The sequence below is a fragment of the Rhinolophus ferrumequinum genome, chromosome 2 (assembly GCF_004115265.2).
Source record: "Rhinolophus ferrumequinum isolate MPI-CBG mRhiFer1 chromosome 2, mRhiFer1_v1.p, whole genome shotgun sequence".
NCBI lineage: Eukaryota > Metazoa > Chordata > Mammalia > Chiroptera > Rhinolophidae > Rhinolophus > Rhinolophus ferrumequinum.
Window position 1 is genome coordinate 45,886,381 of NC_046285.1, and position 12,527 is coordinate 45,898,907.

Here is a 12,527-nt window from a genome sequence, read left to right on the forward strand (position 1 = left end):
TATGCTTCCTATCTCTTTGTTGAAGTTCTCACTAAGTTCCTTGAGCATCCTTATAATCATTATTTTGAACTCTGTCTCTGGTAGGTTGTTTGCCTTCATTTTATTTCATTCTTTTTTTTTTTTTTTTAAAGATTTTATTGGGGAAGGGGAACAGGACTTTATTGGGGGAACAGTGTGTACTTCCAGGCCTGTTTTTCCAAGTCAAGTTGTTGTCCTTTCAGTCTTAGTTGTGGAGGGCGCAGCTCAGCTCCAGGTCCAGTTGCTGTTTTCTAGTTGCAGGGGGCACAGCCCACCATCCCTTGCGGGCGTTGAACCAGCAACCTTGTGGTTGAGAGGACGCACTCCAACCAACTGAGCCATCCGGGAGCTCAGCAGCAGTTCAGCTCAAGGTGCCTTGTTCAATCTTAGTTGCAGGGGGCGGAGCCCACCATCCCTTGAGGGAGTCGAGGAATCGAACTGGCAACCTTGTGGTTGAGAGCCCGTGCTCCAACCAACTGAGCCATCTGGGAGGCAGCTCAGCTCAAGGTGCTGTGTTCAATCTTAGTTGCAGGGGGCGGAGCCCACCATCCCTTGCGGGACTCGAGGAATTGAACTGGCAACCTTGTGGTTGAGAGCCCACTGGCCCATGTGGGAATCGAACCGGCAGCCTTCGGAGTTAGGAGCATGGAGCTCCAACCGCCTGAGCCACCAGGCCGGCCCTATTTCATTCTTTTTCTGGAGTTTTCTCCTGTTCTTTCATTTGGGGCATATTTCTTTGTTTCCTCATTTTGGCTGCCTCCCTGTGTTTGTTTCTATTTATTAAGTAGAGCTGCTATGCCTCCCAGTCTTGCCAGGCGGCCTTATGTAGTAGCACCTATGTAGTAGGTGTCTTGTGGGGCTGAGGGGCACAGTCTCCCTGGTCACCTGAGCCGGGTGCTCCAGGAATGTCCCTTGTGTGGGTTGTGTGTGCCCTCCTGTTATAGTTGAGCCTTGATTGTTGCTGGCATGTCAGTGGGTGGTATTAACCCTAGGGCTAACTGGCTGTGAGGTTTAACCATGTCCACAGCTTATGGGCTGCTGTGTGGGATGCTAACCCCATGGAGCAGTATTCGTCCCAGTGGGCTCTGGTGCCTGTTGAGACCATCCTTTGTGTGTGCTGCTTGTGAAGCTAATTGGGTGGTGCTCTGCTGTGGTCTGAAAGCCAGTCTTCAAGTATGTTGGTTCTGGAGCCCCTTGAAAGGGGCTCTGGTGCAGGCCCAGTCACCCACTGCCTACGAGTGGCCAGGGACTACCTGGTAGGACTACAAAGCAATCCACAGTTGGTCGCTGCCTATGCTGTACCTAGAGGTACATGAGAGAGTCCATGCTATGAACCAAGAATAGCTGCCACCAGTACCAGGCCTGGGGTAGCTCCACGAAAAGCCAGGACACCCTCCCTGGCTCCCTTAAGGTTCAGTCATTGATAAAGTCTCATGTGGTACGCACATTGGGTGAGGCAGGGCCTCAGGGAGTCACTTCAGTGGGAAGAGTTGTGATCACCAGGTTAATGTAAATTCTGGTTTGGTGCCAGTACGGAGCCTGCAGCTACTCAGCAAAAGTCTCAGAGCACACCGAGGCCAGCTGCTGCCTGCCAGAGACTTCCAGACCCTCATAGTGTTCCAAGAAAGAGTGCAATGTGGGCGGGGCTGGCTGCTCAAGGAGAAAGTGCCTCTGGAGTTGGGGCAGTTGGGTAGGGTGGGGTCCCAGTGAGTCAGCAGAGCAGAGCAGTTGAGCTCACCAGGCCAATCAGATTCGGATTTGGCTGTGCTGGGGGTGGGCTCAACACAGGAAAGATGGCACCTGCCTACTGGCTGCAGGGAAGGACCTCACGCAGGGAAAATGCCGACTGTCCCTCCACTCCTCTCCTCAAAACCATGTACCTCAGTTGGCCCCTGTATGTCTCCGATGCCTCCAGAGTAACCATCCCTCCACCAGAGCCCAAGGTGAGTGCCTTTGAGGGAGTCTGTGCATGGGCTATCTAAGAGGACATCTGGGTTTCCGGCAGCCTTCCATCTGGGACGGTCAGAATCCCCACTGTTTTTCACAGCCAGATGTTGTGGGGGGATCCTCTTCCCAGCACCAGTACTCCGGGCTGGGGAGCTTGGTGTGGGGGGCTGGGGTCCTTCTCTCTTTCATGGGAAACCTCTGTGGCTGAGATATCTCTCTTGATTTTCAACCGCCACATGTGGGTGTGGGACCAGCTCATTTTGCACTCTGCCCCTCCTACCAGTCTCGATGTGACTTCTTTACATCTTTAGTTATAAAACTTCTGTTCAGCTAGATGTCAGATGGTTCTCCAGGTTGATTGTTCTATAATTTAGTTGTAATTTTGATGTGTTCACGGGATAAGGCAAACACAGCATTTATATATTGCTCCATCTTGGATCTCCTCATCACCTCCTTCTTCTAAGGAGGGATTTAAGAGAGTGAAAAACTGAATGTGGAAAAATTTCAGAGGGGTTTGATCACCTCTCTTCTTTGCCTTTTTTCACTCGCCTTTCCTTTCCAGTTCTCTCCCTCGTTCACTCCATTTCAAAGGAAGTGCTCAATGAGTATGTATTTAATTCTTTTCCTGGAGGAATGATAGGGTTGTGGCTTCACAGAAGAAACACTATCTAGAAGTCTGAAGGCAAGATTGGCTCAACAGAAGAAGGGTTCTGATATGAATTCTGGGCACCCACTGAAATAAATATCCCAGTTGTCTTTTAAAAAGAAGGTAATCTTTAATCTCTGGAGAGAGTGAAAGGGGCAAGGGGATTTCTGCAAGCCATGAGCACACACACATACACACACACACAGACACACACACACTATGGCTTTTGGAAGTCTTCCAATAAATAGAGATGCCACAAGAATGATAATAATAGCTAACACTTACTGCACTCTATGTTCTAAACCACTTTTCTAATTGCTTTACATGTAATAGCTTGTTTGATTCTTACAATTAACCTATGGGGTAAATACTCTTTAATAGGCCCAGTTTTTAGATGGAGGAAATAGGCCCAGAGAGGTTAAGTAACTTCCCCAAGGTCCTAGGGCTATAAGGGCAGTGCTAGATTTTCAGTAATCTAGCTTCAAGCCTTGAGTGCCAAACCATTATCCTATACTTCCTTTCAAGGATAAGTCAGTAAACAGAATAACAGCCTGAGCCAGCACCGCAGGTTGTACAAATACGGACAATGCCAAGAGGATGTTAATGTGTAAATTGAGAATTCTGTTGTTGAAATCATAACACACTAAAAACATTGCCAGTGCCTAGTAAGGACTGGTGAGAGGGACTTCATCTCTTGCAGATGTTTGGTGTTGATTATGAGCCATGAGTAGAGGAAATCGTTTCCATAATTGAATTGGATAGACAGGCAGAGAGATAGCCATTATTCCCATTTTACAGATGAGGGACGTGAGCTCAGGGAGGTTAAGTAACTTGCACAAGGTCTCACAGCCAGACAACACCAGAATTCAAACCCATTCCACTACCCCAATGCCCTCGCTCTTACCTGAAGCTGTAGTCACAGACATTAGGTGGCTTTTAAAAAGCAAGAAAGGGAAAGAGCAGGACTTCTAAGTCAAGAACTGTTTCATTGTTTTATAAGGTGCTTCTTAAAAAATGAGACAGTTCTGTAAGAAGGTCCATGTAAAAGAAAAGAGTTGGAAACACCCAGATATGAGAATGAGAGAAGAGAAGGAAGAAAGGAACAGAGTGGGAGGCTCGAGTGACAAAAATGGGAAGCCAGAGAAAAGCACCAGCACTCCAGGAACAGGCGCAATTTTAGATGAAGTTCCACACACAAAAAAACTAACCCCTACTGGACAGACTGGTCAAGTGGTCAAGGTGGACAGGCTGAAATAGCCCCAGCAACTCTAGTGGAGCCTCTCAAATTCTGAGAAGCCACTCATCCCACTATCGCATTACAGGGTTTTCTGAACCAGTGGCAAGAGGTGGGGCGAGGGGTGGTAACTTCTGCGAAAGCCATAGATTTGGCCCCAGATGCATTTGAGCTGTACAGTATCTATGGTGGTAGCAGCTCCTGCAGAATAGGGACGGACCTATATGGTCTGCCTTTTATTTTTATTATTTATTTATTTGTTGGCAGAAAACTTTTTCATAGTATCAGTAGCAGACCAACAGTCTAACAGTCTCACTTAGCAGAAAGGGAAAACGTAACTCTAATATTGCACCAGCTTACTTTTGATATTCAGATTTACTTAATTAATCATATTTAGCTTAACCATACGTAAACTCTCCAAAGATTTTTTTCACAAACCTTTTACAACCTCCCCAGTCTCTCTTAGTTTGTTTGCTCCTTTTCTTTTTGTTTTTCTTTAAGAGTAATTTTAAGTTTTCAGTGGGTGCACAAGTCCATGCAGACTCTCTGGACTTGGGGTTTCCTCTATGGGAGCTTGCTTCACGTGAGTGTGGTGAATCCGAGACGTCACTCAGCAAGCTTTAGAGTGCTGTGTGCCTAGCAGCACACCATAGGGACCGGTGCATTTTTCAGCAAGCTAGTGTTCAGGTCCCTAGTCTTTCCACGTATGGTATGCCTTTTAATTCCAAATGATTCTTTTGTATTTGTGCAAAATGGTTAGCATAATGTCTGACACTTTTGTAGATTAATAATTTACACTCGTTTACTACCGTTGAAGGATAGAAGGAAAGTCTGTGGGGGAATAAGACAAATTTTGCCTCAGACAAAAGGATTTTAAATCTTGAGCACAACAAAAAGGAAAGACAAAAAGACATTCTTCCCTACATCAATTCAAGTCAATATCCCATGAAACACACATGTATAAACTGAGCCCTGCAACATGTCATGGCTTTTACCATGTGTCACATGACTTGTTTTTGCAACAGCTTAATTGGTCACAAATAGTGTCGAGGAGTATTCAGGGGACATTTTAAGGGTCGTAAATTCAGACTTAATCCTGGGAATAGCTTATTGGTGATGGCTTCCAAATGAGCATATAAAAAGTCTGTGAAGAGATTACATGGAAATCCTCCAACCACAGCAGAAAATGTAGATTTATAGGATATATTTTGTATTCCAACTACCCAAAGAGCTTTCTATTAGCAGGTTATTGCCTGACGGCTGCTAAGGCAGAAGCTGTTATCTATGATAGCAGCAGCTCTTAGAGCCTTAGCAAGAGCGACTGTTGACTCCATCAGAACAGCCACGAAAATTCTCATTATCGTATTTTTGTTGATGGCCAACATTTTTGTTGATTGCCTTACTTTAAGGTGTTCAAATTCATTAAAAGAACTTAGAAGCCTGGGCTAGGAATGAAGTGCTGTTTTCATCCATTGTCTACCCTGGTCCTATCACCTACAACCCCCTGTCACAGTCCCAAACTCTGCCTTCTAATCACCTTAATTTTGGCTAAAGGTACACCAACGTTTGTCAAATTGTACTGACTTTTCTAGTAGTGATGGAAAATATCTCTGTATTGATATAGATATGAACAAAACCAAGTCCTCTGTGTCCCAAATTTCATTTCATTTTTAAGTTTCATACTGTGACCTTTGACCAGCCTCCCTGTCTGTGGCAAGCACATCAAAGATTTCCAGTTGATAATTATGTGTTTCTTAAGATGCAGCCATAAATATTTTTGTTAGTCATATCCGGAATGGCATGACAACTGAGATAAACATCAAAGGGGCAGTAGTATCGATTATAAGCGATCATCTATCACAACACCACCAGGAGGTATGGCCCCTGCTGCTACTACATTGTTTGTCCCTTTGTTTTGTCAATCATTAATACCTGAGTTATACTATTAAAAAAATATTGTAACAGGGGTCTATTAGTGGAGAATAATCGGCATAGAATACTGGGTCTTTTCTGCTCCAACCCAATCTTCCCATTCGTAAATTACCTTAAAATAAATTCTGTTGTACTCTGTGGAGTTGCCTAATTCGTTCTTTTGGTCTGAGGATACCTGCTCATTATGGTGGTCATTCTACCTTCGCTCCACCATCAGACAAACTTTTATCTCATGTACAGACCAATTGATTGCTAGTGGCTACCTAGAACATTGCTGAGAAGGATTTTCAAACCTCCCCCAGGCTCATAAAGAATTCTATGGTTGATTAGCAATGTCTGTCATGGGTAAGGGAGAGGGTAGTGGTGACATGCATGCCATGTTTGTGCTATCTCAGCAGGTCATTTATCGCATAGTGTTGGGAGGTACTTATTTTTATTGTTTACAGTGTTAGTAGGCTCATCACACACATCTGTTGACTGATTTCTCTGAAAGGACAGATGAAGGGCTGGTTTATCTTTAGGTGGTGGAATTATTGGTAATTTAATTCTTTGCTCTAGTCTTTTCTATATTCTGTAATCTTTTTATGAGCATATTTTCATATTTTATCAGAAAATAACAAATTAACTTTATTTAAATAAAATAGTGTATATGAAGAGGGTAAATTCCTCTTGAAAAAGGAGAGAGGTCAGAAGAATCCTCATGATGGATTTTTAAGACATTTTGTTATACTTTTGTATAAATTTTCACACAGTTGTGAAGATAAAACATTGGAGTGAGGGGTATTCTGCTTTTTAAATTAAATAATAATAATTTGCCAGAGCTTTAAAAATTTTTGTAAACATAACTGTTAGTGGCACATATTGTTGTTAACTCTTAACTCTTCTATTTTTGGATATGTATTAATAATAGGTTTTAAGTTCTTACCTATTATAAATAATTTGACAGTCATCTTATGTAGAGTCCCTTTAAAAGTAAAAATGACCAGGGCAAAGTGGCCAAATAGAATTATTTGAGTTTCTTTCCTTGATTTCATTTTTCAGTATAGATTATATTGAGCTTTGGAATATCCACCTGCAAAGTAGTCAAGTCAGCTTCCCCAAAGCTGATCCAAAATTTGCTGAAATGGATTCATGTCAATGAAGAATATATTTAACTGTTTGCTATATGTCTTTGTACCTAAAAAAGAAAACAGTTTTCTACTGCAGGCACTGTTAAGTAGAAGATAAAATGCTTACGATAATATTCAACTTGCAAGTCTCATACTGATAGGGTTAATTTACCTTTTCATTAATTATTAAAGGTTTATAATAGTTAAAAATGAATTAAACAATATTACTAGGTCACACATCAAGAGACTGGACTAATTAAACCATAATGATTGTTGACTAATGAAACGTAACCTTAATCATAACTACTCCTCACTTTTTCCATTTTAACCCTGAGTTCTTAGCCTCTTTTCTGCAATGACTCCCTCAGCTTTGGTTGGGTAGTGGCTACCTGGGTGTATCCATATGTAAAAATTCATCAAGCTAGACATTAAAAATTTGTGCACTGTACTAATGTAAAAGAACTTTAAAAATCAAGAGAAGCCCTATGTTAATGTTTAAAAAAGCAATAATAATAATTGGAAAGAAACTTGTTCACCATCTAGTTATAAAAATATACATTATAGCTGCCACAGTTGAAAACACCTGGCCCCCATTAGATTGCAAACAACCTGAAGGTAGAGACGATGTCTTGTACTTCATCCATGACTCTGCTCTGTGTGTAGGGTGTGCTCGGCCTGTAGAAAGAATACTGCCTGATGGGCACCATGAAAGGAAGGCCGTGCCCTTAATCCTGGAGAAAGGACCCTACACCAAAGTCACAGGCGTCAGAAGATAGCACGTTAGAGGAAACTATGCACTTAACCTACAGGACATTAATCACCTGGCTTACAAAATGAACCCATCTACGTGTAAGTACTTTTTCAATCTTATAATATCTGGTATCATTAAACTAATACTATTTGTGGCTGCTAGAAATTTTATGTCTGGATGTCCAATTATTTGAAGAGTAGGAAAAAGTTACTGTGACATTTCCAATTCTCCATTCATGACCACTGGTATTTACAGCTCATCCTTTACTTCCTCCATTCTCCTGGAAACACGCCTTCATGCCTCACTGTCTTTATTTTCTTCTTCGGGACATTACATCCACTGCAGCCCATGCACTCGATCTTCTCCACCTCACAGCTCCTCCCCAACTAGCTCCTCTGAGCCTGGGAACTGACTCCTGCTTTCCATCACCCAATCCAGAGACTTCTATGGGAATTGTAACATGCCCTTCTTCTAAAGACATTTTCAATGGCTAGGGCCTCAATTTGCAGGACACTTATCCATCTGCTTTGGCTATTCAGCAGAGTCCTACTATGTTTTAACATTCTAATTTCCAACAATAGTCTTTATAATCACAGCAAGTAGTTTATTTGCCAAAGGATAAACAAACAAGAAATTATTTTAGTGGTTAATTACAAGATGGGTATTAAAACCCTAGTTTTCCTATAGTTCCAAGAAGTCAGATGTGGGTCAGACTCTAGGCCTGCCTGAATCCACCATTTGAATTCTGAAGAATATGGAAGAGACCCCACATTGGCCAACAAAATTGATAATAGGATATAAGTGAGATTAAGAAATCTGGCTTTAGAGGGAAAATGCCCTAATAATCTTCTTGTCTGTCTGTAAAATTGTTACTGTCCTTGTTACTAGTACGTTAACTAATGAATGCACTTACAGTTCGTGGGTCAAGTATTCCCGGGCTGGAATGAGTGTTCTGATCTGTGAATCAGTCCCCTGTACTTACGTGACTTATCATGATGACAATATAGACCTGGAATGCTGGGAATCAGAGTTCCAGCAGAGACAACCACCAAGGGAGAGTGGGAATGTGCCCAGGCACTTGTCAAAGCTGTCTTTCAAAACCAGGCAGTTGAGCCACAGGGTTCCCGCCAGTCTGCCACGCTGGAGTGAACTCAAATGCACCTACTGAGACTCAAGAGCAAATGCGCTAATGCCAGGGTTCTCAACCTTTCTCAGCCTCCACCATCAATGGCTCTCATGTCGACTACAGTAATTCTCAATGGGAGGGGGATGGGTGAGGGAGAGTGAGTAGACCCACACAACCCCCTCCCAACAGAATCTAGAAAAGGGTAGCTGTGCAATTGTTAGTTGAAGCACTCCCTCTCCTGCTGCTACCCCCAATCCTCATCCATACCAGATGCTAATATATGCTCATCAAGAGAGATGTGTCACACCCCCTACAATGCCTTTCAAGCAGAGTCTAAATAGAGTGCATGGGTGTGAGCTCAGGTGGTGATGGAGAATTAAAAGAGAAAGTGATAGAGGAAGCAATCAAAAAAGCAACCAGGAGGTGCCAAGTAAGTAAGAGACCATGGGAAACATTCAACCTATAATACTTTCCTTAATGAGATTTGTTACTAGATTCTTGAATCTAACCAAACAGGATTTATAGACCGGCATTAATAATGATGACAACCAAGTTTGGGACACCTCTGATTCTGAGGGTCTAATATTCCAAAGGCTTGGCTTCTTCAAATAGCAATGTGATTTGTCAGGCAATCACATTTTAAAGAAATATGCTGAATTGAGTCCTTCTGCTTGTATTCAACCATAAAGCACCAAGAAAATTCAGTTTATTTTCTAAATTTCATTTTTAAAAAGTTCAACAATATTTGTACAATTTTAGCCCTGAAGTCTACCAAAGTGAATTCATGTCAATAAAGACTGTAAATATCATTATGTGGCTTTGTTTGCTATATGTTGCTATAACTAACAAGGGAAAAAATTTCTACTGCAAGCACTGTTAACTGCACGATAAAATGCTTAAAAGAATATCTAAATTGTTACGGTTAATTCACCTTTTAATTAATAATTAAAGGTATATTATTAAAACATGGGTTAAAAACTTGTTGAATGTTACTAGGGCCAGACACCAAGAGACTGGATTGATTAAAAGATAATCCTTAATAATCTGGAGTCATGAAACATAACCTAGATCATACCTAGTCCTCACTCCTCACATACCCTGAGCTCACAGCCTTCTTTCTACACCACCTTCCTCAGTTTTCATTCATATCTCAGCACTTCTTGATTTTGCCTCTTTCCCCATGGATTTTGCCTGGGAATTCCGTGAGAGTACGCTCTGTTGCACCTGAAGCAGGAAATTACTGCTGAGGGAACTTCCTTGAAAGCTAAGCTTTTCCCAGCAATGCACTGGGGAGGGAGTGTAGCATAGGCTGCCTAGAAAAGATCCAGGACCTTGGGCCAGCCACACAGCCTTGTGAAGACAGAACCCACAGCCTCCTCTCACCTCACATTTGCATTCCAGTTTATAGAGTGATTCCACACACTAGCTGGCAATTCCTAAACCTGCCCTAAAACCAACCAGGAATTCCCTCATCCATCACTGGACTGCAGCTGCCTTTTGAGGGCCACAGCAGGGAAGGAAGGGCGTTCCTGAGCCAGGGCTAAATCAGCCAGTGAAGAGGGATCCTCCCGCAAATTCAAATCTTGGCAAACAAAATGCTTGAGAAGCTGATCTGGGTTTCAAGATGGGCTCCAAAGGCAGAGAGGGAGCTGGGTTCAGATCTTTCTTCAGAACTAACTAGCTATATGACCTTGGGCAAGTTACCTAATCTCCCTAAATCTGTTTCTTCCTCTGTAAAATGGGGATAACAAAAGAGACCTTGCAAAATTGGAGAAGCTTTAAAAGAAATGATGCATGCAGTCCAATATCTGCTATACAATAAGTACATAGCAATTATGTGAAGTCCTTCTGCAGGTTAAGCGCCTGGGGTGTGATGCTAGACTGGGTTCAAATCCTACCCCTACCATCTAGCAGTTTAGGGCACTGGACAAATTATGTAACCTCTATGACTCAGTTTCCTCATCATTAAAATGGAGTTTTATTATAATGCAAAGTAGATATCCAATAAATTTTGGCTATTTTTTATTTCATTTTAAAACAGCCCATGTTTCCAGTTCAATCAACACTGTAATAGTAAATTAAATGAGAGTTCAGTATAATGTGTATATTTTTTCAATCGTTAAGACCTTGCATGCTTTTATGATTTTTCTGGGCAGAGTCAAACTGCGCGGTGCTAAGGGTGGGGCTAAACTGTAATATGAAGAAAAAAAATTCAAAGAGGGAGAATAACCACCCACTAGGGAACTATTTCTTTTGTAATGTACATTCCATTTCTTCTCCCTCATGCTTTTTAATTCCTTCCACATTTCCTGCCATAATTATCAAATGTTTGGTTTCTGACCTCACTTTTCTGGAGACTAGTACCCAGGGAATTTAGAATTGTTTATTTTCTGTCCATAAACCTTTGAGTTAATGGAGGGGCTTGTGAGTGAAGGGTTTGTTGGTTTGTTTGTAGTGTCTCAGGAAGGTCACTGGAGTTGAAAAGAAAAACATTACCAAAAAAAAGCACTGATACACTGCGACTGAAAACGCCGAGCCCTCCAGGAGCAGAGCAATGGACGGCTCAGACTTGCGCAATGCTAGTTTAAGGGAAATTTGGAGATTTTACAAGGCCGTTATATGGCCCTGATAACACAAAATCCGGAGCACTTTACAAAGGAAGAAGACAATTCAGGGAATTATAATCTCACTTTACAAAAGAGAAAAAACTTTATTCCGCCTTAAAAGAAAACTCTTAGTATTTTGTGGGGAGTGTCCCCCCCACCCCCAACCCGAGGAGACAGACTCGGAAAGGAAAAGTTCCTAACTCTTCTCGATTTCCTCTTAAATAAAAGAAAAAACTCAAGGCGCCTTTTTGAACTCAGCTGCTGCTCTTGTCGCCGCCTCCGTCCCAAACGGCCCAGCTAGTCCGCTCTCCCCCTCCCCACTCTCCCTCCATATTAGCCACGGTGGGGCTCCCGCTTACGGCCCAAACTTCTTTTCGTGATTTTGAGGTTCAAGTTTCGTAAGTAGCATTCCTTCTCGGAGCGCCCCCTCACCCCACGTTCAGAAACTCCTAGTCTCACGGGAGAGCATCCCTGGGACGCACCACCGCCCGCCCCACCCGCACACCCCAGTGGCCCGCGAGCCCGAGTTCGGACCTCCTCAGCCGCTCACCTACCTCGGCGTGGACCCAGGCGACCGCCACCAGCGCGAGCGCGAGCCAGCGTGTCCACATCTGCGAAGAGACAAGAGCGAGACTGAAGGCACCCGGCCCCGCGCCGACCCCGGAAACTTCCTCGGGTCCTGCAGGCTCGTCCCCTCGGCCCAGCCACCCTCGGCCGCCCCGAGGGGCCCGGTCACCACGCTCAGCTCCACGTCCCGCACGGAGATCTCACCATGGCCCCTTCCCGGTCTCCGGAGGGCGCGGGGCAGGGTGGCTACAGCAAGCTCTAAGGTGGGAGGTTTGCCGATCGCCTGCCTAGAAGGAAATCTGACCTGGGCTCGCCGCCCCTTAAGACCCCTCCTTCCCGGACAGCCTGCCCCCCAGCTCCTCCCCATTCTCCTCCCCCTTCTGCAGCAGCAGCCCCCGCGGCTCCCGGCTCCGCTCCCTCCTCCCTATCCCTGGAGCCCGCGTGCGTCCTGGCGCCGCCCGAACCCCGCTGCCTGCCCAGCCCCCAGGACATGGAGGCACAGGCAGAGAGGGGGTATTATGGGGGACATTGCAACAAAGGCAGAGGATGTGTGTGTTGGGGGGGAGCCGAAACCCCACCCCCGGGAGAGGC

The 12,527-nt window shown here is 43.9% G+C and overlaps 1 protein-coding gene across 1 annotated transcript in view; it reads right to left on the minus strand.

The window, feature by feature from the left end:
- Positions 1 to 12,284, minus strand: part of FSTL1 (follistatin like 1) — a 57,075-nt gene extending 44,791 nt beyond the window's left edge. Inside the window, exons 1-2 of the mRNA XM_033133201.1 lie at positions 12,141 to 12,284; positions 11,924 to 11,980 (exon numbers count right to left, since the gene is read on the minus strand). Of these exons, the coding sequence (XP_032989092.1) occupies positions 11,924 to 11,980; positions 12,141 to 12,143 (60 nt within the window). The 5' untranslated portion in view covers positions 12,144 to 12,284. The remainder of the gene's footprint in view (positions 1 to 11,923; positions 11,981 to 12,140) is intronic.
- Positions 12,285 to 12,527: the final 243 nt, after the last annotated feature.